This window comes from Macaca mulatta, chromosome 2 (assembly GCF_049350105.2).
Source record: "Macaca mulatta isolate MMU2019108-1 chromosome 2, T2T-MMU8v2.0, whole genome shotgun sequence".
Taxonomy (NCBI): domain Eukaryota; kingdom Metazoa; phylum Chordata; class Mammalia; order Primates; family Cercopithecidae; genus Macaca; species Macaca mulatta.
Genome location: NC_133407.1, coordinates 161,910,226 through 161,931,566, shown reverse-complemented (window position 1 = coordinate 161,931,566; position 21,341 = coordinate 161,910,226). Strand labels below are relative to the sequence as shown.

At 37.1% G+C, this 21,341-nt stretch overlaps 1 protein-coding gene across 4 annotated transcripts in view; it reads left to right on the top strand.

Moving 5' to 3' along the window:
• Positions 1 to 21,341, top strand: part of EAF2 (ELL associated factor 2) — a 59,981-nt gene that overhangs the window by 3,075 nt on the left and 35,565 nt on the right. For all 4 annotated transcript variants that reach the window (XM_077990840.1, XM_028843360.2, NM_001193490.1 and 1 more), the window contains 3 exon segments: positions 6,386 to 6,480; positions 16,330 to 16,466; positions 18,824 to 18,969. In XM_077990840.1, the coding sequence (XP_077846966.1) occupies positions 6,386 to 6,480; positions 16,330 to 16,466; positions 18,824 to 18,969 (378 nt within the window).

The window sequence follows — 21,341 nt, the reverse complement described above, 5'->3', positions numbered from 1 at the left end:
GATGAAAGAAATCCAGAGAGAATAAATAAATGGTAAAGTTGGTGGTAGGGTTTCCAAACAAAGAAGAACTGAGAAATGAACTATGTAGTCTGGAATCATAGCAACTTAGAAGAGAGTACATTTGACATTTAGAAGCATACAGAAAGCATGAACATGAGATTATTCAACAAATTCTTTAATTCTAGAACTAAACCACTTGAAACTCAGAAGTTATATACTTTTAAAAAAGTGTGTGAAGACAAAAGACAACACTGCTTGATATAATGAGTAATAAAGAGTAAAGAGTAGAATTTATTAATCCTAACAGTAGAATAATTATAAATGTAAAGAGATTCAAAATAGTTTTGGTAGATTTATTTATTATGAATTCATGTTTATCATTAAGTAAAGCTAAAGATATTTTGCATACATTTGTCTCTTGCAGATAATCTCATTTACTATAGGCATTTATGTAGGCTTCAGGGACCTGTGAACCCCTTGGGATTATACAGTATTTGATATGTATATTCATATATGTATTTTTCTGTGGAGAGGATCAATGATTGGTCTACAATTTTCATCAGGTTTTCATAGGGATTTATGACTGACTGTCTCTCATCTCCTAATACTGCTCCCCATATACACACATACAAGTTAAGATCTGTGGATGTAAGACAAATAGGCTATATAATATGAGATAACGTATGTGGCTTGAGTCCCTGACTTCATCATTTATTGACTTCATTACTTTAGAGGAGTTCCCCATTAGTAAAAGGTGGGCAAAATGTGCAACCCAAAATTTTGTTGTGAAGATTAAAATTGATAGTATATTGTAATGAAAAAAATCACTTCATAAACACTAAGACAGAGGTTATAGATTAATAGCATATAAGCTGAACTTGACTTTAGAAATGCTTTATTTGCTCCACACCATTGTTGTTTTATCTTGAGTTAGTTGCAAATACCTAACATTCAGGACCTTTTATATAAAAATCTTTTATATAAAAATCTAGATTTTCAGCTTATCTTTAAAAATGATAAACTGGTAACATTGAGCCCATATCTTCTCTTGGCAGCAGTTGGGTGAAGCAGTGTTGTGAGATTGGGCTTACTCATCCTCGATGTCACTATGATTCCCAATGGTCACCTTGACTGCCTGGGTTATCTTGCTGGCCTATCTAAAGCATCATTTAGCTGTAGTTAGATGACAACCATACCTTCCAGTATTTCCCTTTGTGTCACTGTGAGAAAAATATTAGAAGTCAGAGGGCCATAGTTTTATTCTGGGATGTCATTTCTAAGGTTTTAAATATTTATCATAGAAAATTCTTTATTGCCAAATATTAATAATGGATGCTGTCTATGAGAACAGAAGTATACTAGTGAAAAGTACAAAAGGAAAATGGCAGTCTACCCTAAAGAGATTGAGAGTTTTGAAGTAGAGGTGAATCTGACCCACAGAAAATAATTAGAAAACAAGCATTTTACACATAATTTAACACCTTATATATACTTAAAATAAGTTTAGAAGTGATTCAGAGAAGAGTGAACAATATGAACCTGAATGAACTACAAGATTTCTTGTATATCTATTACATTAAAGGCACTGTGCTAGAGCCACTATCTGGAGAAATTAAAGTATGAGTACTGTGCTTTAAAAAATTACAATCTAATAGGATATGTCCACGAAAAAGTAAATAATAGGCCAGGCACCGTGCCTCATGCCTGTAATCCCGGCACTTTGGGAGGCTGAGGAGGGTGGATCATGAAGTCTGGAATTAAAGACCAGCCTGGTCAAGATGGTGAAACCCTGTCTCTACTGAAATTACAAACATTAGCCAGGTGTGGTGGTGGGCGCCTGTAATCCAGCTTCTTGGAAGGCTGAGACAGAGAATTGCTTGAACCCAGGAGGCGGAGATTGCAGTGAGCCGAGATCGCGCCACTGCATTCCAGCCTGGGTGACAGAGCGAGACTGCCTCAGGAAAAGAAAAAAAAAATGCAGCGAGACTCCCTCAGGAAAAGTAAAAAAAAAAATGCCGGGCGCAGTGACTCACACCTGTAATCCCAGCACTTTGGGAGGCCAAGGCGGGCGGATCACGAGGTCAGGAGTTCCAGACCAGCCTGACCAACATGGAGAAATCCTGTTTCTACTAAAAATATAAAAACTAACGGCCTGTGGTGGCGCGTGCCTGTAGTCCCAGCTACTCAGGAGGCTGAGGCAGGAGAGTCGCTTGAACCAGGGAGGCGGAGGTGGTAGTCAGCCGAGATCGCGCTACTGCACTCCAGCCTGGTGACAGAACGAGACGTCGTCTCAAAAAAAAAAAAAAAAAAAAAAAAAAAAAAGGGTGCGGTGGCTCACGACTGTAATCCCAGCACTTTGGGAGGCCGAGGCGGGCGGATCACGAGGTCAGGAGATCAAGACCATCCTGGCTAACACGGTGAAACCCCGTCTCTACTAAAAATATAAAAATATTAGCTGGGAGTGGTAGCGGGCGCCTGTGGTCCCAGCTACTCAGGAGGCTGAGGCAGGAGAATGGCTGTGGTCCCAGCTACTCAGGAGGCTGAGGCAGGAGAATGGCTGTGGTCCCAGCTACTCGGGAGGCTGAGGCAGGAGAATGGCGTGAAGCTGGGAGCAGAGGTTGCAGTGAGCCGAGATCGCGCCGCTGCACTCCAGCCTGGGAGACAGAGTGAGACTCTGGCTCAAAAAAAAAAAAAAAAAAAAAAAGGGGGGGGGGGCGGTAAATAATATCAGGTAGGTAGTTTATGTTAGGTTTTAATTAATGGTTTAGTAAATGCTACGGGAATGGAGAAGAAATTAAGATTCTGGATAGTACAGAAAGAACTGTACCCTGAAATGACTTCAGAGAAGGGGAGACTTTGAAATAGGATTCAAATTCTAAGAGAGCAAAAGGATAGAGAAAAGCAGAAGGGCAGACCATAAGGTATTCCAGTAGTTTAGCTGATTGAAAACTAGCTTGTCCACAGCAAGAATGGAAGGGGATGGCTTTGAAAAATATTAAAGAAGATGTAATAATTAGATGTAAATGATGAAATACATAGAGGAATATTTAGAGGAATATTTAGATTGATGAGCAGAACTTTGAAGAACAGTTAAAATTAGAAAGTTGAGGACAGCCGGGCACGGTGGCTCCCGCCTGTAATCCCAGCAGTTTGGGAGGCCAAGGCAGGCAGATCACCTGAGGTCGGGAGTTCAATTCCAGCCTGACCAATTTGGTGAAACCCCATCTCTACTAAAAATATAAAAATTAGCCGGGCTGTGGTGGCGCGGGCTTGTAATCTCAGCTACTCAGGAAGCTGAGGCAGGAGAATCACTTGAACCCAGGAGGCGTACATTGCAGTGAGCGGAAATCGTGCCACTGCACCCGGCCTAGGCTACAGAGGGAGACCCTGTCTCAAAAAAAAAAAAAGAAAGAAAGAAAGAGAGAGAGAAGAGAAGAGAAGAGAAGAGAAGAGAAGAGAAGAGAAGAGAAGAGAAGAGAAGAGAAGAGAAAAGAAAGTTGAGGACCAGCCAGGCGCAGTGGCTCCTGCCTGTAGTCCCAGCACTTTGGAGGCTGAAAAGGGTGGAACATTTGAGGCCAGGAATTCAAGACCAGCCTGACCAACATGGTGAAACCCCGTGTTTACTAAAAATATAAAAAATTAGGCCGGTCACGGTGACTCATGCCTGTAATCCCAGCACTTTGAGAGGTCGAGGCGGGCGGATCACGAGGTCAGGAGTTCGAGACCAGCCGGACCAACATGGTGAAACCGTCTCTACTAAAAATACAAAAATTAGCCGGGTATGGTGGCGCGCGACCATAATCCCAGCTACTCAGGAGGCTGAGGCAGAAGAATCGCTTGAACCTGGGAGGCGGAGGTTGCAGTGAGCTGAGATCGCACCACTGCACTCCAGTCTAGGAGACAGAGAGACTCCGTCTCAGAAAAAAAAAAAAAAAAAAAAAAAAAAAAAAATTATCCGGGGGTGGTGGTGCGTGCCTGTAATCCCAGCTACTCAGGAAATTGAGGCAGGAGGACCGCTTGAACCTGGGAGACAGAGGTGCAGTGAGCCGAGATCTAGCCACTGCACTCCAGCATGCAGGACAGAATGAGCCTCTGTCTCAAAAAAACAATAATAAATAAAGTTGGGGATCAACAAAGTCCACTAGTATGGGCACCCACATAGGCCATGATGATAACTTATTTATAAATAGTGAAAGCTTTTATGAGGCAGTTACTTCATTTCTACTGTATATATCCATATAAAATGACTTTGGTTATTATTTCAGATTCACAAATGGTATTTGCTAGCCCAAACTAAACTTTTTTTCTCTCTTTGCTGACATTTATATATCTTGGCCAGCCTTTCATCTTTTTATTCTAACTGGGTTTTGTAGTTCTTTTTTCTAGCTTTAGAAAACAGTTGCATCATCTTGGGCAAGGAACTTAATTTTTTCCACTCTCACTTCCCTTATCTGTAAGATAGGGGTATTCACTACTCTTCAGGATTGGTGTGAAGTTTCAAAGTAAACATCATCAGGAAAAACTTTTAAAATTGATCAGCATGTAATAGCTGTTATTATTGTTGTTTTGGTTCATATCTGTGTTCATACTCTCAGATTTTCTGGCTTCTCTTCTACTTTATCCCTATGATACTTTCTCAAGTTCAGTTCTAATTTTTTTCTCCTCAATAGCACTGTCCTTTCAACAACTGACATTATTTAACACTTATTTCCCTGAGTCCAAACCCTCTTTCAAGCATCTAAAACTTAACACTTTAATTATACCTTTCACTTTTCTCACCTTGCCACTACTAACAAACTCCTCAATTTATTTTCAGTCTGATCTTTATCCTTTGATTCTTCAGTTATAAATTCTAGGGATACATTGTAAATCAAAACACTTTCACAGTTCATATTGCTTATGCTATTTTTATATCTGTATCTTAAAATCTAGGAATAAGCATCAAGAATTTAAGAGACAGTTATTGCATTTATTCAGTTTTGAATTAAAGCGCCATGAAGAATAAACTATATTATAAAAATACTTTCTGTAAATTGTTTATATTCATTTGCATTTATGTTTATTTAGGGAATAGAGGATGAATTTCATTTCTTTCAGAGTTGTTATGAGAAGTAAATATGAAGTGTTAAGCATGGTACCTGGCATGTAGTAAGTGTTCCATAAATGTCAGCTATTTTAATTGTCATTGTGAAGCAGGGCCAGCCTTGTTTATTGACAGAGCAATAATTTGATGATTATTGGAAAATTCTCCTTTCCCAAGGTTTGCTAATTATAATTCCCTACATTCCACTTATAAATATCCATTACTTTGGATTTAGACTTTTTGCCTTTGGGGCCTTTTTGTTAATATAAGATGAATCTTTAGGAATGATGGGTAATAACTGGGAGGGGCCTCTGTGGAGCTGGTAATGTTCTATTTCTTGATTTGGTTGGTGGTTACATGTGTCACTTTGTAAAAGTCAAAGGTTAATTTTTGTTCTCTTTTGCATTATACTATATTTTAATAAGGAGTTAATATAATATACCACAGGGAACTATGTATCAGAATTATTAGTTGTTGATGTATATTGGTATGAGTTAGTTTTAAATGGCTTTCATTGCTTAGAGGTTTTTAAGCTTGTTTAACATGTGAAATATCTTAGTACCCTGAATTTCCTCCTACATGATAGATTTTAATGGCATCATTTGAACTATGATTTAACTCAAAATTAAATTTTACTTTAAGATCTTACAAAGTGACAGATTTGGTTAAATTAGACATCATTTAGTGGTGTACATATTCATGAAAAAACTGTTAAACTAGAAACATTACTTTTTCTTAAGTTTATTCATTAATATGTACTGTATTTGCTATGTATTCATTCATTTTGTTCTGCTAGAATGACAGACAAGTAGCAGTAGGCATCAAAGGTGCTTTAAAAAAAATTTATGGGCCAATATTCATGAACTAAGTCAACAGCCATTAAAAATAACATAAAAAAGAAAAATTTATGGGAAAAAAGGACTGAAAATTGAAAACATTCTACCTATATCAGTTTTTTAGCAAGTTGTGAAAACACTGACATTATTTACCTTTTAGCAGTAGAACACGTTAGTCAGATTCATCTTGGTCTAAACAGGATTCTATGGAAGCATGAGTGTGAGTAATTCTGTTTTAGAGTTTAGCTATTTCTTTTCCTCAGAATTATGCATACAGAAATAAACAAATAAAATACAAAACAAAATACTTTTTTGTATTTTGTTTGTTCATTTGCAATATGAAGACTTTAAACCATTTTAATTACAAAGCTCTTAAAAGTGATTTATCATTCTGAAACATGCTCATAATTTTTATATCCAAATATCATTACATTTTATAAGAATTGGTATTTGTATCTATTTTTAGATGACTTCAAACCTGCTTCTATTGACACTTCTTGTGAAGGATACCTTGAGGTCGGTGAAGGTGAACAGGTGACCATAACTCTGCCAAATATAGAAGTGAGTATTTCTATATATTTAAAGTGATCACTTTTGTGGGATGCTCAGTAAATTTAAATGAAAACTATTGCAGAATTTGTGTAGTGATAATTGGTTAAAGTAATAAGCAGAGAAAAGCAAAAACCATATTGTAAACTAGGCAGAAAAATCTTAAAATACTTTAGTCCATTTAATAGTTCCAAGAACTATCATAGCAAATGATTTGAAAAAAAACTGGAGTCTAAACAAATATTTATTAAATGCCTACTATAAGCCAGACTTTAAACACTGACCTTAGGATAGTAGCATATCCCTTGCCTTCTAGTCCTAATCTTTTATAGCAGACAGACACAGAAACATCTAGTGTTATAAGTTAGAGCATATACAAAATTCTATGTAACCACATAAGTGGAAGCAAATACTCTACCTGGTGGAATCTTAAAAAGCTTCATAAAGCAAGCAATATTTCAGCTGAGCCTTTAAAGGACAAGTAAGATTTTATTGGGTAGATAAGGAGTAAAATAAGCAAACAGAACAGTATATGAAAGGCTCTGATACTGAAAGAACAAAGAGTTTGTGGAATAAGTGACTTTACACAGTAAATCATAGTATAATGAAAAATGACGGCCGGGCGTGGTGGCTCACGCTTGTAATCTCAGCACTTTGGGAGGCTGAGGCGGGAAGATCACGAGGTCAACAGATCGAGACCATCCTGTCCAACATGGTGAAACCCCGTCTGTACTAAAAATACAAAAATTAGCCGGGTGTGGTGGCGCGCACCTGTAGTCTCAGCTACTCGGGAGCCTGAGGCAGGAGAATTGCTTGAATCCGGGAGGCAGAGGTTGCAGTGAGCCGAGATCACAACACTGCACTCCAGCCTGCCAATTGGTGAGAATCCGTCACACACACACACACACACACACACACACACACACACACACATACACACACACACACACAGAGAAAAGAAAAGAAAACAAAGAAAAGAGAAGAAAAAAGAAAAATGGGCCAGGAGCGGTGGCTCACGCCTGTAATCCCAGCACTTTGGGAGGCCGAGGTGGGTGGATCACCTGAGGTCAAGATCAGCCTGGCCAACACGGTGAAGCCCATCTCTACTAAAAATACAAAACTTAGCAGGGCGTGGTGGCTCACACCTGTAGTCCTAGCTACTCGGAGGCTGAGGCAGAAGACTTGCTTAAACCCGGGAGGCAGAGGTTGCAGTAAGCCAAGATCGTGCCACTGCACTTGAATCTGGGCTACAGAGCGCGCCTCCTTCTCACAAAAAAAGAAAAAAGAAAAAAGAAAAAAAAAAAAGTCCGGGTGCGGTGACTCACACCTGTAATCCCAGCACTTTGGGAGGCTGAGGCGGGTGGATCATGAGGTCAGGAGTTTGAGGCCAGCCTGGCCAACATGGTGATGCCTCGTGTCTACTAAAAATACAAAAATTAGCCAGTCGTGGTGGTGGGCGCCTGTAGTCCCAGCTATTTGGAAGGCTGAGGCAGGAGAATCGCTGGAATCTGGGAGGCAGAGGTTGCAGTGAACGGAGATCACGCCACTGCACTCCAGCCTGGGCGACAAAGTGAGACTCCATCTCAAAAATAAAGAAAGAAAGAAAAGAAAAGAAAAAGAAAAATGATTGATAGCAACAGAGACTAGAAAAGTAGGTCAAGATGAAATTGTGAAGGATATTTTATGTTGTAATGTAGAATTTGAACTTTAACCCATAGGTATTAGAAAACCATTCCAAGTTTTAATACACAGAGGTAACATGATTAGATTTGTTAGATTAGAAAATCTCTTTCTTTTTAAAACCATTCTTCAAACTCTGGCTGAAAGTCCAATGATTAGAATTCTAATGATTCGATTGTATTTTTTTTTGTTTGTTTGTTTTGTTTTTTTGAGACGGAGTCTCGCTCTGTCGCCCAGGCTGGAGTGCAGTGGCCCGATCTCGGCTCATTGCAAGCTCCGCCTCCTGGGTTTACGCCATTCTCCTGCCTCAGCCTCCTGAGTAGCTGGGACTACAGGTGCCCGCCACCGCGCCCGGCTAATTTTTTGTATTTTTAGTGGAGACGGGGTTTCACCGTGGTCTCGATCTCCTGACCTTGTGATCCGCCCGCCTCGGCCTCCCAAAGTGCTGGGATTACAGGCGTGAGCCACCGCGCCCGGCCTCGATTGTATTTTTGAAAGAACTTCAGCTGGAGTTTGAGGAGTGGTTTTAAAAAGAAAGAGACTGTCAGGGAGGCCCTAACCAAAAGTTTTGTCCATTAAAAAAATTTCCAGATGTATCCAGGTAACGGTACCAAATACTATTTGCATAAAAATACAAGTTCTTTGTTGTATGCTCTAGTTTTCTCAGTCCTTGAGTTAGAAATTTTTGAGTATTCAGCTTAAGTTTCTTTTGCTTTTTGCTTTTCTTTTACACTGACTTTATTTTCAGAAAAAATCAAGACTGTAACTTTATATTTCAATATATAAAGAAAATGCTAGAGTTTTTTTTGAGATTTTTTTCTTTGTTTTGTTTAATTTTTGCAATAGGAGTGGTTTTGTGCTAGTCCATCCACATTCTCCTTTATGCATTAATGAGATGGTTTACCATGGTTATATGTATAGCAAGTAAACTCTGTATCCTCTCATCTGCTGTCTTTTTCTTATTTTTATCAGTTAACCATTTATTGAGCGCCCACTGTTATGTCAGACCGTATCAGTTACTATCTCTGGAGATTTTCCTAAGGCTAATTAAATGTGTAGGGGCTTTTTGTTGAATATTTCCATTTGTTCTTTCTGGAACTGAAGGAAATAAAAAATATTTAGTATGAGATGTTGTAGATAAGTTAATCTTTCTATTACTCTGTTATGAAAAATTGTTCAGGTTCTAGTATTTCTAAAACAATTTGGAAATTTAATCTCCAGTAACCTAAGGCTTCTTTGCTTTATGATGTTTATTAAAGAAAAACCCGAACCAACCACCGTATTTTAAGAGTTTAAAGCCTCACATTAACAGCAGGAACCATCGCACCATTGCACTCCAGCCTGGGCAACAAGAGCAAAACTCTGTCTCAAAAAAACAAACAAACAACAACAACAACAAAAAACAGGAACCACTATCTATTGTCTCAGGCTATATAGTATTATTGATCAGTAATAATTGGTTTGCAGAATCACTTTAGTTGGATTTTTTTTTTTTTTTGCCAAGTAGAATATTGTTTTCTCAAGTTGCCATCCTCCCATCCTCATCCCTTGCATTGCTCTTCTACTACAAATAAATGGGGATTGTTATGTTTAATAATAAACCCTTGTCATTCACTCATATCTTGTTTTAACCAAGAGTTACCATCTTCCAGGTGTTTGGTTATGGTCTCAATTGAAATATGTCTTAAAGGAAGCACAGTTATAGGAGGCCTATGTTTTCAAGCCTGAAAAGTGTAAATTTCAGAAATTGTAAAGAAATCATTTGGGAAAAAGTCACTACCACCACCACCACCCCTTTCCACAAGCCCCCAGAGATATGTCCAAAAAAGAATATGCCTCAGTATTTGTGTGTGTGTATATGCATGGACATTCTGTGTGATAAGTCATATTCTAAGGTAGCTGCCACTGGGAATACAGAAGTAGACTAGACATAGTCAATATCCTGAAACATTTTATCATTTAATGGGAGAGACAGAAAATAACTGATTAAAATGTAGAAATCTAAGAACTATAAAAAGATATACATAGAATATTATAGAAACAGGAAAGAGAGGTATCTCAGCCAGGGTACAGGGAGAACACATCAGGATACACTGAATTTTGAAGATGAGTTAAAGTTACCCAGGTAAAGGAGAGAGGGAAGGACATTTTAGTCAGAGAAAAGAAAAAGACAAGGACTAAGATACGACAACAAAAGAAAGTTTGTTAAACATTTGAAGAACTACATATAATGCCTAGTGGCATATATGTAGTTACGTATGTAGGCGTATGTGTAGGCTAGGTTAAAAGGGGTGCATATGAGGACAAGGTGGGTAATATTTAGATATTTAGGAACCAGATTGATAAAGGGTCTATTATATAATATAAATTAATTATAACTCATTTAAACAGTGAGAATGAAAGAGTTATTTAGATCACCATCTGTCAAAAGCAAATATTGTTTCTCCTGGGTATGTAGTCCTTGAACAATCATGAATAACAATGGAAATTACATTCTCAAATAGACTTTGTGAGGGTTTTCCCCCTCCACTTAAAGAACATCTTTAAGCAGGTAGGAGATTTGCTTTTCTTCAGTCTTCTTAATTCTGTTGGTATTTTGTGGAAATGTAATGGTTATTAGTTTGAAGCATTTAGATTCTTCTATTTTCTATATGAACTTGCTTTCATCATCCTGGTATAACTGCCTAGGAAGCTTAGAGTCAGACCATAAAATAGAGCTTTTATTATATTACAATTTTAAGAGTACCTTTGGTTCTTTGGTAGGGTAGATTTTCTAATTCCATTTGTCTTAGGTTTCTATGGTATTACCAAATAGAAGAAACTAATAAAAACGAGCACTAATAGTCTGGTTAAATAGTGGGCATTTACAAATCTCTCTTCCTTACAAACAATTCTCCATGATTGCTATAAAATTTCAAAGTGTTGAATTTTGAAAGAAAAAGTTTTACTTACTTTGACTGTTAAGATTTGTCATTGATGCTGAGATTGGCATATTTTTAGCGTTGACTCTTTATCTTATGAGGTACTTCTGTGGGCTTTTATGAAATAGCCCACTGGAAACTTTTAACTATCTATTATTCAGGCACTGCATTTCTAGTGGTTATGTATAATTTAACCCTCAAAACCTATACTTATGAGTCTCCTATATGTATGAGGGGTACTCCAGATGACCCTCTTGGGCAAAGTCCCTTTCCAAATGAACCTGGTCTGGTTTTCTCCAATGGGTTTACTTAGCTGATATAGGAAAATAGTCCACTATGTTCTTGAAATCTCATTTGATTTTAGGACCAGAGTCCTATTTTAACACCCTTTTATATTTTTTAATGAAATGTATCTTTGATTATTCCAAAATAACATTGTTTTCCTATTTTAGTGTTTTGAAGCTTAAGTGCTTACTTCTTTGAGATATATATATATATATCCACCTTTCTTTCTTTTGTGTGTTCAAAGAATCTTAGTGTCTCTTCCTTTTATTTAGCTGACATTTACATAGCTACCTTTACTTTCTGTCTTTTGTGTATTCATAGAATCTTAGTGTCTCTTCCTTTTGTTTAGCTGACATTTTGTATGAAGTATATATTTTGTTAATATAATATGCTGTTTTCTTTAATATAATATGCTGTTTTATTTTTAAACCTAATTTGGCACTTTCTGTTTTTATTGGGAGAATACTGTCTATTCAGTCTATTCACATTTAGTTCAAAATTTATATACTTGATTTTTATTTATCTTATAGTTTATTAATTTTAAATATTTGTTGTTTCTTCTTTTATATTTATATTCTTTATTAGTTTTACCAACCATTTCTTTTTTTCCCTTTGTCTTTGGTTTTTTTTTTTTCCATTACTTTTTAAAATTACTCTTGTTACTTTGGGAGTAGTAGTATACTTTTCCATTCCATTATTGATTATTTTCTTTTCCTGGTGTTCATAATGAGACATATGATTTTATTTTCTTATATGAAAGCTGAGTTCCTGCATTATTTTCCTACCTCTATCAAGTGAGATTTTTAGAATACATTTATTATCTCTTAATAATAAGACTTTTTTCTCCTCCCTTCCACTTTTCTTTCTTTCCACCTCAGCCAAACACCTAAGTTTTTGCCAAGATATTGTATTACATTATAGAATGTCTTCATGTCAAGAATACTTATTTAGCTCTTACATTATACGTTCTCAGTCTATTCTTATCCTTCATTTTTTTTTTTTTTTTTGAGATGGAGTCTCACTCTGTCACCCAGGCTGGAGTGCAGTGGTGCGATCTCGGCTCACTGCAACCTCCACCTCCTGGGTTCGAGCAATTCTCCTGCCTCAGCCTCCCAAGTAGCTGGGATTACAGGTGCCTGCCACCATGCATTTTGTATTTTTAAGAGATGGGGTTTCACCATGTTGACCAGGCTGGTCTCAAACTCCTAACCTCAGATGATCCACCTGCCTCAGCTTCCCACAGTGCTGGGATTGCAGGCATGAGCCACTGTGCCCGGCCAAGTCTATTCTTATCCATTTAAACTTAGGAATATATAAATAGCCAGATTCCTTTTATCACTTCTTTTATTTATATTTATATTTTCTCTTCATTTCCCTATGTTGAGGTGTTGGTTCTAATTCCTTTGTTGTATGGTTAAGAGTCCTTTCATTCCCTCAAATAACATATGCACTCACTTACTTTATTTTATTTATTTTTTAGAGACAAGATTTCATTCTGACACTTAGGCTAGAGTGCAGTGGCACAATTATAGCCCACTGCAGTCTCAAACTCCTGGGCTCAAGCAATCCTCCTGCCTCAGTCTTCCAAGCAGCTAGGACTACAAATGTGCACCACCACGCCCAGCCAATTTTTAAATTTTTTTGTAGAGACAGGTTGTCCCCATGTTGTGCAGGCTGATCGGAAACTCCTGGGCTCAAGTGATCCTCCCACCTTAGCCATCAAAAATGGTGGGATTACATGCATGAGTCACCATGTATGGCCCACTCACTTATTTTATATTTTATTTTTTATAGTTTTGTCTTTTGGTTGACTATCCTAAGTCAGTCATTCACGTAAACCAATTGTAAGCAATTCTGTGTGGTTTGTAAACAGTGACAAATTGAGAAAGTTGAAGAGTAGATGAGAAGATCATGGAGGGTCCATGTGCAGGTTTATGGAATATGGCTTTTATCCTGAATACATAGTTTTTTAAGCACAGAAAGATTTTTAAGCATAGAAACAATACGATTAGATTTGCCTGTCCACAGAAAGGGGAACAAAATTGGAAAGAGAGTAGGGAGAAGAATAACAATAAACTAGGTGAATGACAATTGAAGGTGTGTAATCACAGTGAACATGGAGCTGATAGGAGGTATTCAATATTTTTTTAGAGACAATGATAGTTCATATGCTTAGTAGTTGTCTGGTACTTTAATAGTTGCCTTTTTTGGGGTATTGAATAAGGGAATGGACAGAAACTGAAGCTTAAAAGTTAGGAATGGTGCTCAATTCAATGAGAGAGAAAGTTTACATTTATAAAATTTGTTCAAAATGTAGATGGCAGGTGTAGAGATTATGAAAGATTTGTTTCATGTGTTACTTATAACCAGAAATTGTCTATATTGTTCATATTTAACATTCATTGAATATTTATAAAGGTCTTGGTGCTTCTTCAGGTACTGAGAACAATTTTTAAAAAATTAATGATGAGTTCTTATTTTCAGGAGCTCAGAGAACAATAATACACTGTAATTTTTAGATGTATTCCGTTCTAATTAAGACTACAGGTATCATTAAGAAGAATATATTGCACAAATCTCTTATCAACTGTAATTTGGAGTCCTTAGGTAACTATTTTGGGATATCTTACTTGTTTCAGTTAACACGTCTGAAAAATCTACTTACCAGTCAAGTAGACCCACTTTGTTTTGTTGTGATCATGCTCCTGACTCTCCAACTTACCGGGGCTTCAACTAATCACTCCACATCTAACCATTTTAGAGCTAGCCCAGACATGTCTTCATTTATGTGTTGTACATTCTTGATTTTCTGTAGATTACTGTAGTCTTTGGGAGAGGTAAAAAACCCACAAACAACTGTTCCTTTATTTTACATTTATCATTTTCCCTCCATACCTTCAGAAATCTCTACACTACCCATCTTTTATGGCATTTTCAATTACCAAATTTATCTTATACTCCTCCTAGTGGTCATTTAGTAAATCTCTAATGATTAACTTTATGATACACCCCTTAGGCTTTTTAGAAGTCATCCTTTTCTAACCTAACAGTACTATTTTATTATTTTTGTAATATTTGACAAAATTATTATGATAAATCCATTAAAATTTAATGTACTTTTATAAACTTCAAAGACAAACATACACAAATAATTGTTTAGAAATACATATATATAGGATAAAGCAAAAGAATGACAAACATAAAATTCTTTCAGGTTTGATGGGGCAGGGACAAAAGATATGGGAGGAGCATGTAAGTAGATGTAGTTTATTAGTAATGATCCAGGTTTATTTTATGGCCAACAGAATAGTATAATGAATGACATGTACCCATCACTGAGCTTTAACAATTACCAACATTTTGCTAATATATATTTTTTAATCTAGTGTCTTACCACTTTTTTCCCTTGGCATATTTTATAGCAAATCCCAGACAATGCACCATTTCATCAATGCTTACTTATGTATCTCTAACTGATAAGGACATTTCTACCTTTATCTAAGCACCATGCTATTGTCACAAATAACATAATTAATAATAATACTTCATCCACAGTCACAATTTTGTGATGATATCGAAAACATGTTTTTACAGACATTTGTCTGTAAAATGTCCTAACTAGAATCCAAAAAAGATTTCTACATTGTATTTGAATACTATATTTCTTGTCTCTTTTATTCTTTAAAAGTCCCTTCCTTTTCTCTACACCCCTTTTTAAATTTATCCTTTTTAGAGGCAGGGTCTCACTGTGTTGCCCAGGTGAGAGTGCAGTGGCTATTCACGGGTGTGATTATGTTACACTAAAGCCTAGAACTCCTGGCTTCAAGCTGTCCTCCTGCTTCAGCACTCATCCTCCACAAGTAGCTGGTACTACAGTGCCTGCACCTGGTTCTCGTTCCCTTTTTATGCCATTGGTTTGTTGGAAAAACCGTATTATCTGTCCAAGAGAATACACCTACATTCTGGACTTCAAATTACTTCTATATGGATGTATTTATCTTGTTCCTCTATTCCTTCTGTTTTCTATGAAATGGTAGTTATATATCTAAGGGCAGGCTGGATTACGGATTATTTGGGGTTTGATAAGAATTAAATTCTTTGGGGTTTTTGTGTGGTTTTGGGCAAGAGTATTTTATGGATGGCACTGAGTACTTTTATATTACATCATTAAGCACATAATGTCTGCTTATCTTACCTTTAAGGATGCTAAAATTAATTAGTGGTTTAGTGTAAAAGGTGTTCCTTAATATGCATGGGGAGGTACTACTTTAAGAAAATGCAAGATTTTAAAAATTAAACTTACAATGCAATAAGAAAGAAGATGAGGAGGCTGGGCACAGTGGCTCATGTCTGTAATCACAGCACTTTGGTAGACTGAGATCGCTTGAGGTCAGGAGTTCGAGACCAGCTTGACCAACATGGTGAAACCCCGTCTCTACTAAAAATAGAAAAATTAGCTGGGCGTGGTTGTCCATGCCTATAGTCCCAGCTACTCTGGAGGCTGAGGCAGGAGAATCACTTCAACCCGGGAGGTGGAGGTTACAGTGAGCAGAGATCGTGCCACTGCACTCTAGCCCAGGCAACAGACCAAGACTCTGTCTCAAAAAAAAAAAAAAAAAAAAAAGAGGACTAGAAAGTATGATTCAAAGCTCTGTTTCCTTATTCATAAAATATATTGGTTGTATTAGAATTGAATCTCAATTGCTCGTTATAGGCCAGTGAAACGAATCTTTACAGTCCCAAGGTGAGTACTTCCTCTCTTCCCTTTCCTCAATGACAGCAGCTTTGAGATTTCAGCCTATCTTCATCTGTCTTTTTTACTACACTCTTTGGATTCAGGGTAGTAAATTTAGGTAGTTTATGGGTGACTTGAAGTATAACATAGAAGGAGAAACACAGAATCAAGATTTCAAAGGCCTTCCCAACTGAATTCCTATGATAAATTTTAAGTAATAATAATTAACTTTTTAAACAGGGTTCAACTCCACCAGTAACTGTTTTCAAAGGTTCAAAAAAACCTTACTTAAAAGAATGCATTTTGATTATTAACCATGATACCGGAGAATGTCGACTAGAAAAACTCAGCAGCAACATCACTGTAAAAAAAACAAGGTATGTGGTTTAATGAAATAAATTATATTATAAACATTAATTTCTAAGGAAATGTCAGGAAAAAATTTACTATATTAAGTAACATTATAATATAAGGTTTATTTATGTGTGGTACAAAAATGTTTTAATCTTTTTCTAAGTTTATGGCGGGCGCCTGTAGACCCAGCTACTCAGGAGGCTGAGGCAGAATGGTGTAAACCCGGGAGGCGGAGCTTGCAGTGAGCTGAGATCCGGCCGCTGCACTCGAGCCTGGGCGACAGAGCAAGACTCCATCTCAAAAAAAAAAAAAAAATTTGATGGAGATCCTAAGCCAAAAGCTTTTTACCACATCACCCTGTGATATATAAAAGCTTGTTTTGCTTCTAAGTGCTTTCTATAGGTATAGGTATACTTTTTATCCTATTGTAGATACTTCTGTATAACTGGATTGAAGGGAGCCATTATACATTCTCTAAAATAATTTCATCTTCATTAGTAAAAATTTATTGAGTACCTATGCTGTGTAAGGTACTAGAAAAAGGAAAGTTTGCTCTGCAAACGCCTCAGAACTTCTGCGTTTTATTCAGGTAAACAGACCATTCCATTTAAAAAGTCAATAGGAGAATATACCCATCTCAAATCCTTTTTGGAAATAGGTGAGACATTACTTACCATGTAATATAAGGATGTTTGCTCTAAAAGCCATGCAAATAGTATAGACAAAAATTGCTCTAGGAATTAAGAAAAAGGAGAAGTAATGGTAGATCGGAACATTCAGGGAGGCCTTTTTGATGTACCTTAAGGGGAGGTTAGGATCATAAGAATTACCTTGGGTGCTTGTTAAAAATTAGTTCCTGAATCCAGCCTTAAATCAGAGAAGGATCCTGGGAAACTCTATTTTTTAATATCCCCTCACCTCTACCATCTATGCCCTGCTGTGATTCACACCAGAAGAAAGTTTGTGAAATACGATTTAATTGATTAGAGAGGAGATGAGGGTGTAAGCCAAGTTTGAAGGCAGGAATATATCTGACTTATTCAGGGCCAATGAGTAAGACCTATTTGAACGGAGCAGAGGTTTGTCTCTGTACCCGTGTATATATTTTGGAAAGTAGGGGGCGATATTGATATTGGGCTAGAGGTAAGTTTGTAATTTCGTTGGTTGAGGTTAGTGCCATCAATATTAACTAAGAAATTAGGACATTATCTTGCTGGTAGTGGTTGCCTATTAAAGTCTTTTTAACCAGGGATTGGCATGTTTACAGTTTTGTTTTAAAACATTAATTCAGTAGAAAAGCTGAGTAAATGAAACAATGCAGGAATCAGAAAAATGTATAAACCAGGATTTTTTGAGAGCAGAAATGAAGAGAAAAGTGAGGTTCTAAAGACTCTTTGAAGGAAGAACTGACAGGATTTGGTGACTGGAAATGGGAGAGGCAAAAATCAAGTATACTTTTGTTATACACTCTTCTTAAAGATGTTGAGAGAAAAGTATTTGAATCTCCTTTATTATCATGCCTGTCTTAAGTTATGAATGGAAACTGTAGAAGTGATTTAGTTTTAACAGAAATGATAATCTTAGAACTTAGGGAATATATTGTACCTGTTATACACTTATATTTTTCCTTTTATTTTAGTCATTTGTGAATATCTTATCTGTTCAATTTAAGCAATGGCTTTTTTTTTTTTTTTTTTTTTAGTGGTTGTTTTATTTAGTTTTAAATAGAGATGGGGGGTCTTGTTATATTGCCCAGGCTAGTCTTGAACTCCTGGCCTCAAGCCATCCTCCTTCCTCAGCCTCCCAAAGTGCTGGGATTACAGGCATGAGCCACTGCACCAGCCTGGATTTTTGTTTTTGGTTTTGTTTTATGAGATAAGGTCTCACTCTGTCACCCAGGCTGGAGTGCAGTGGCGCAATCATAGCTTACTGCAGCTTCAAACTCCTGGGCTCAAATGATCCTCCCACAGCCTCCTGAGTAGCTGAGATTACAGGTGTGCATCATCATGCCCAGCTAATATTTTTATTATTTTTATACAGACAGAGTCTCACTATGTTGACCAGGTTCATCTTGAATTCCTGGCCTCAAGTAATCCTCCCACTTTGGCCTCCCAATATGCTGGGATTACAGGCATGAGCCACCAAGTGTGGCACTGGTTTTGTTTTTGTTCTTCTTTGTATCCCTCAATGGACATATGTATCACAGAAATAGAACTTGACAAATACTTGTTAAATTATGAACTAAATTAATGTTTTAATTACGGAATGTTACTCTAAAGATGTTTAGGAAAAAAGTGGTCAGTTTTAGTAACTTTGTAAGTTGAAATTTTTGTTACATTCCTGTCATACCTGTTTCAATATTTGATATTCTTAATTGCAGAGTTGAAGGAAGCAGTAAAATTCAGTATCGTAAAGAACAACAGCCACAACAAATGTGGAATTCGGCCAGGACTCCCAATCTTGTGAAACATTCTCCATCTGAAGATAAGATGTCCCCAGCATCTCCAATAGATGATATTGAAAGAGGTAAAATCTAAGTGTATATAACATCCCTTTATAAGAGATAATTAAGAAATGTTAAGGCCAGGTACGGTGGCTCACACCTGTAATCCCAGCACTTTGGGAGGCCGAGGTGGGTGGATCATGAGGTCAGTAGTTCAAGACCAGCCTGGCCAACATGGTGAAACCCCATCTCTACTAAAAATACAAAAATTAGCTGGGCTTGGTGGTGCACGCCTAGAGTCCTAGCTACTCGGGAGGCTGACACAGAAGAATCATTTGAACCCCAGAGGTGGAGGATGCAGTGAGCTGAGATTGCACCGCTGCACTCCAGCCTGGGTGACAGAGCAAGACTCTGTCTCAAAACAAAACAAAAAAAAAGAAATGCTAAATGAATTTTTTCATTTTAATTAACAGTGGTACTAATTATAAACGTTTACCAAGAGCATAATATTTTTTGTAATTATGCATTTTTCTGGGGTAAGGATGTAGCTTATGATTTTTAATTTTATGTAAACAATATCCATATAAGAGAATTTGTATCATTTTATTTACTTTTTTGTTATATCTTAAGTTCTAGGGTACATGTGCACAACGTGCAGGTTTGTTACATATGTATACATGTGCCATTTTGGTGTGCTGCACCCAGTAACTCCTCATTTATATTACGTATATCTCCTAGTGCTATCCGTCCCCCCTCCCCCTACTCCACAACAGGCCCTGGTATGTGATATTCCCCTTCCTGTGTCCAAGTGTTCTCATTGTTCAATTCCCACCTATGAATGAGAACATGCGGTGTTTCGTTTTCTATCCATGCAACAGTTTGCTGAGAATGATGGTTTCCAGCTGCATCCATGTCCCTACAAAGGACATGAACTCATCCTTTTTTATGGTTGCATAGTATTCCATGGTGTATATGTGCCACATTTTCTTAATCCAGTCTATCATTGATGGACATTTGGGTTGGTTCCAAGTCTTTGCTATTGTGAATAGTGCCACAATAAACATACATGTGCATGTGTCTTTATAGCAGCATGATTTATAATATTTTGGTTATATACCCAGTAATGGGATGGCTGAGTCAAATGGCATATCTAGTTCTGGATCCTTGAGGAATCACCATACTGTCTTCCACAATGGTTGAACTAGTTTACAGTCCCACCAACAGTGTAAAAGTGTTCCTATTTCTCCACATCCTCTCTAGCACCCGTTGTTTCCTGCCTTTTTAATGATTGCCATTCTAACTGGTGTGAGATGGTATCTCATTGTGGTTTTGATTTGCATTTCTCTGGTGACCAGTGATGATGGGCATTTTTTCATGTGTCTGTTGGCTGCAGAAATGTCTTCTTTTGAGAAGTGTCTGTTCACATCCCTTGCCCACTTTTTGATGGGGTTGTTAGTTTTTTCCTTGTAAATTTGTTTAAGTTCTTTGTAGATTCTGGATATTAGCCCTTTGTCAGATGGGTAGATTGCAAAAATTTTCTCCCATTCTGTAGGTTGCCTATTCACTCTGATGGTAGTTTTTTTTTTTCTTTTTTTTGCCATTTAGAAGCTCCTAGTTTAATTAGATCCCATTTGTCTATTTCAGCTTTTGTTGTCATTGCTTTTGATTTAGTCATGAAGTCCTTGCCCATGCCTATGTCCTGAATTGTATTGTCTAGGTTTTCTTCTAGGGTTTTTATTGTTTTAGGTCTACCATTTAAGTCTTTAATCCATCTTCAATTCATTTTTGTATAGGGTGTAAGGAAAGGATCCAGTTTCAGCTTTCTACATATGGCTAGCCAGTTTTCCCAGCACCATTTATTAAATGGGGAATCCTTTCCCCATTGCTTGTTTTTGTCAGGTTTGTCAAAGATCAGATGCTTGTAGATGTGTGGTGTTATTTCTGAGGCCTCTGTTCTGTTCCATTGGTCTATATATGTGTTTTGGTACCGTACCAGTACCATGCTGTTTTGGTAATTGTAGCCTTGTAGTATAGTTTGAAGTCAGATAGTGTGATGCCTCCAGTTTTGTTCTTTTTGCTTACGATTATCTTAGCAATGTGGGCTCTTTTTTGTGTCCGTATGAGTTTAAAGTAGTTTTTTTTCCCGATTCTCTGAAGAAAGCCATTGGTAGCTTGATGGGGATGGCATTGAATCTATAAATTACCTTGGGCAGTATGGCCATTTTCACGATATTGACTCTTCCTATCCGTGAGCATGGAATGTTCTTCCATTTGTTTGTGTCCTCTTTTATTTTGTTGAGCAATGATTTGTAGTTCTCTTTGAAGAGGTCCTTCATATCCCTTGTAAGCTGGATTCCTAGGTTTTTTATTCTCTTTGTAGCAATTGTGAATGGGAGTTCACTCAGGATTTGGCTCTCTGTTTTTCCGTTATTGGTGTATAAGAATGCTTGTGATT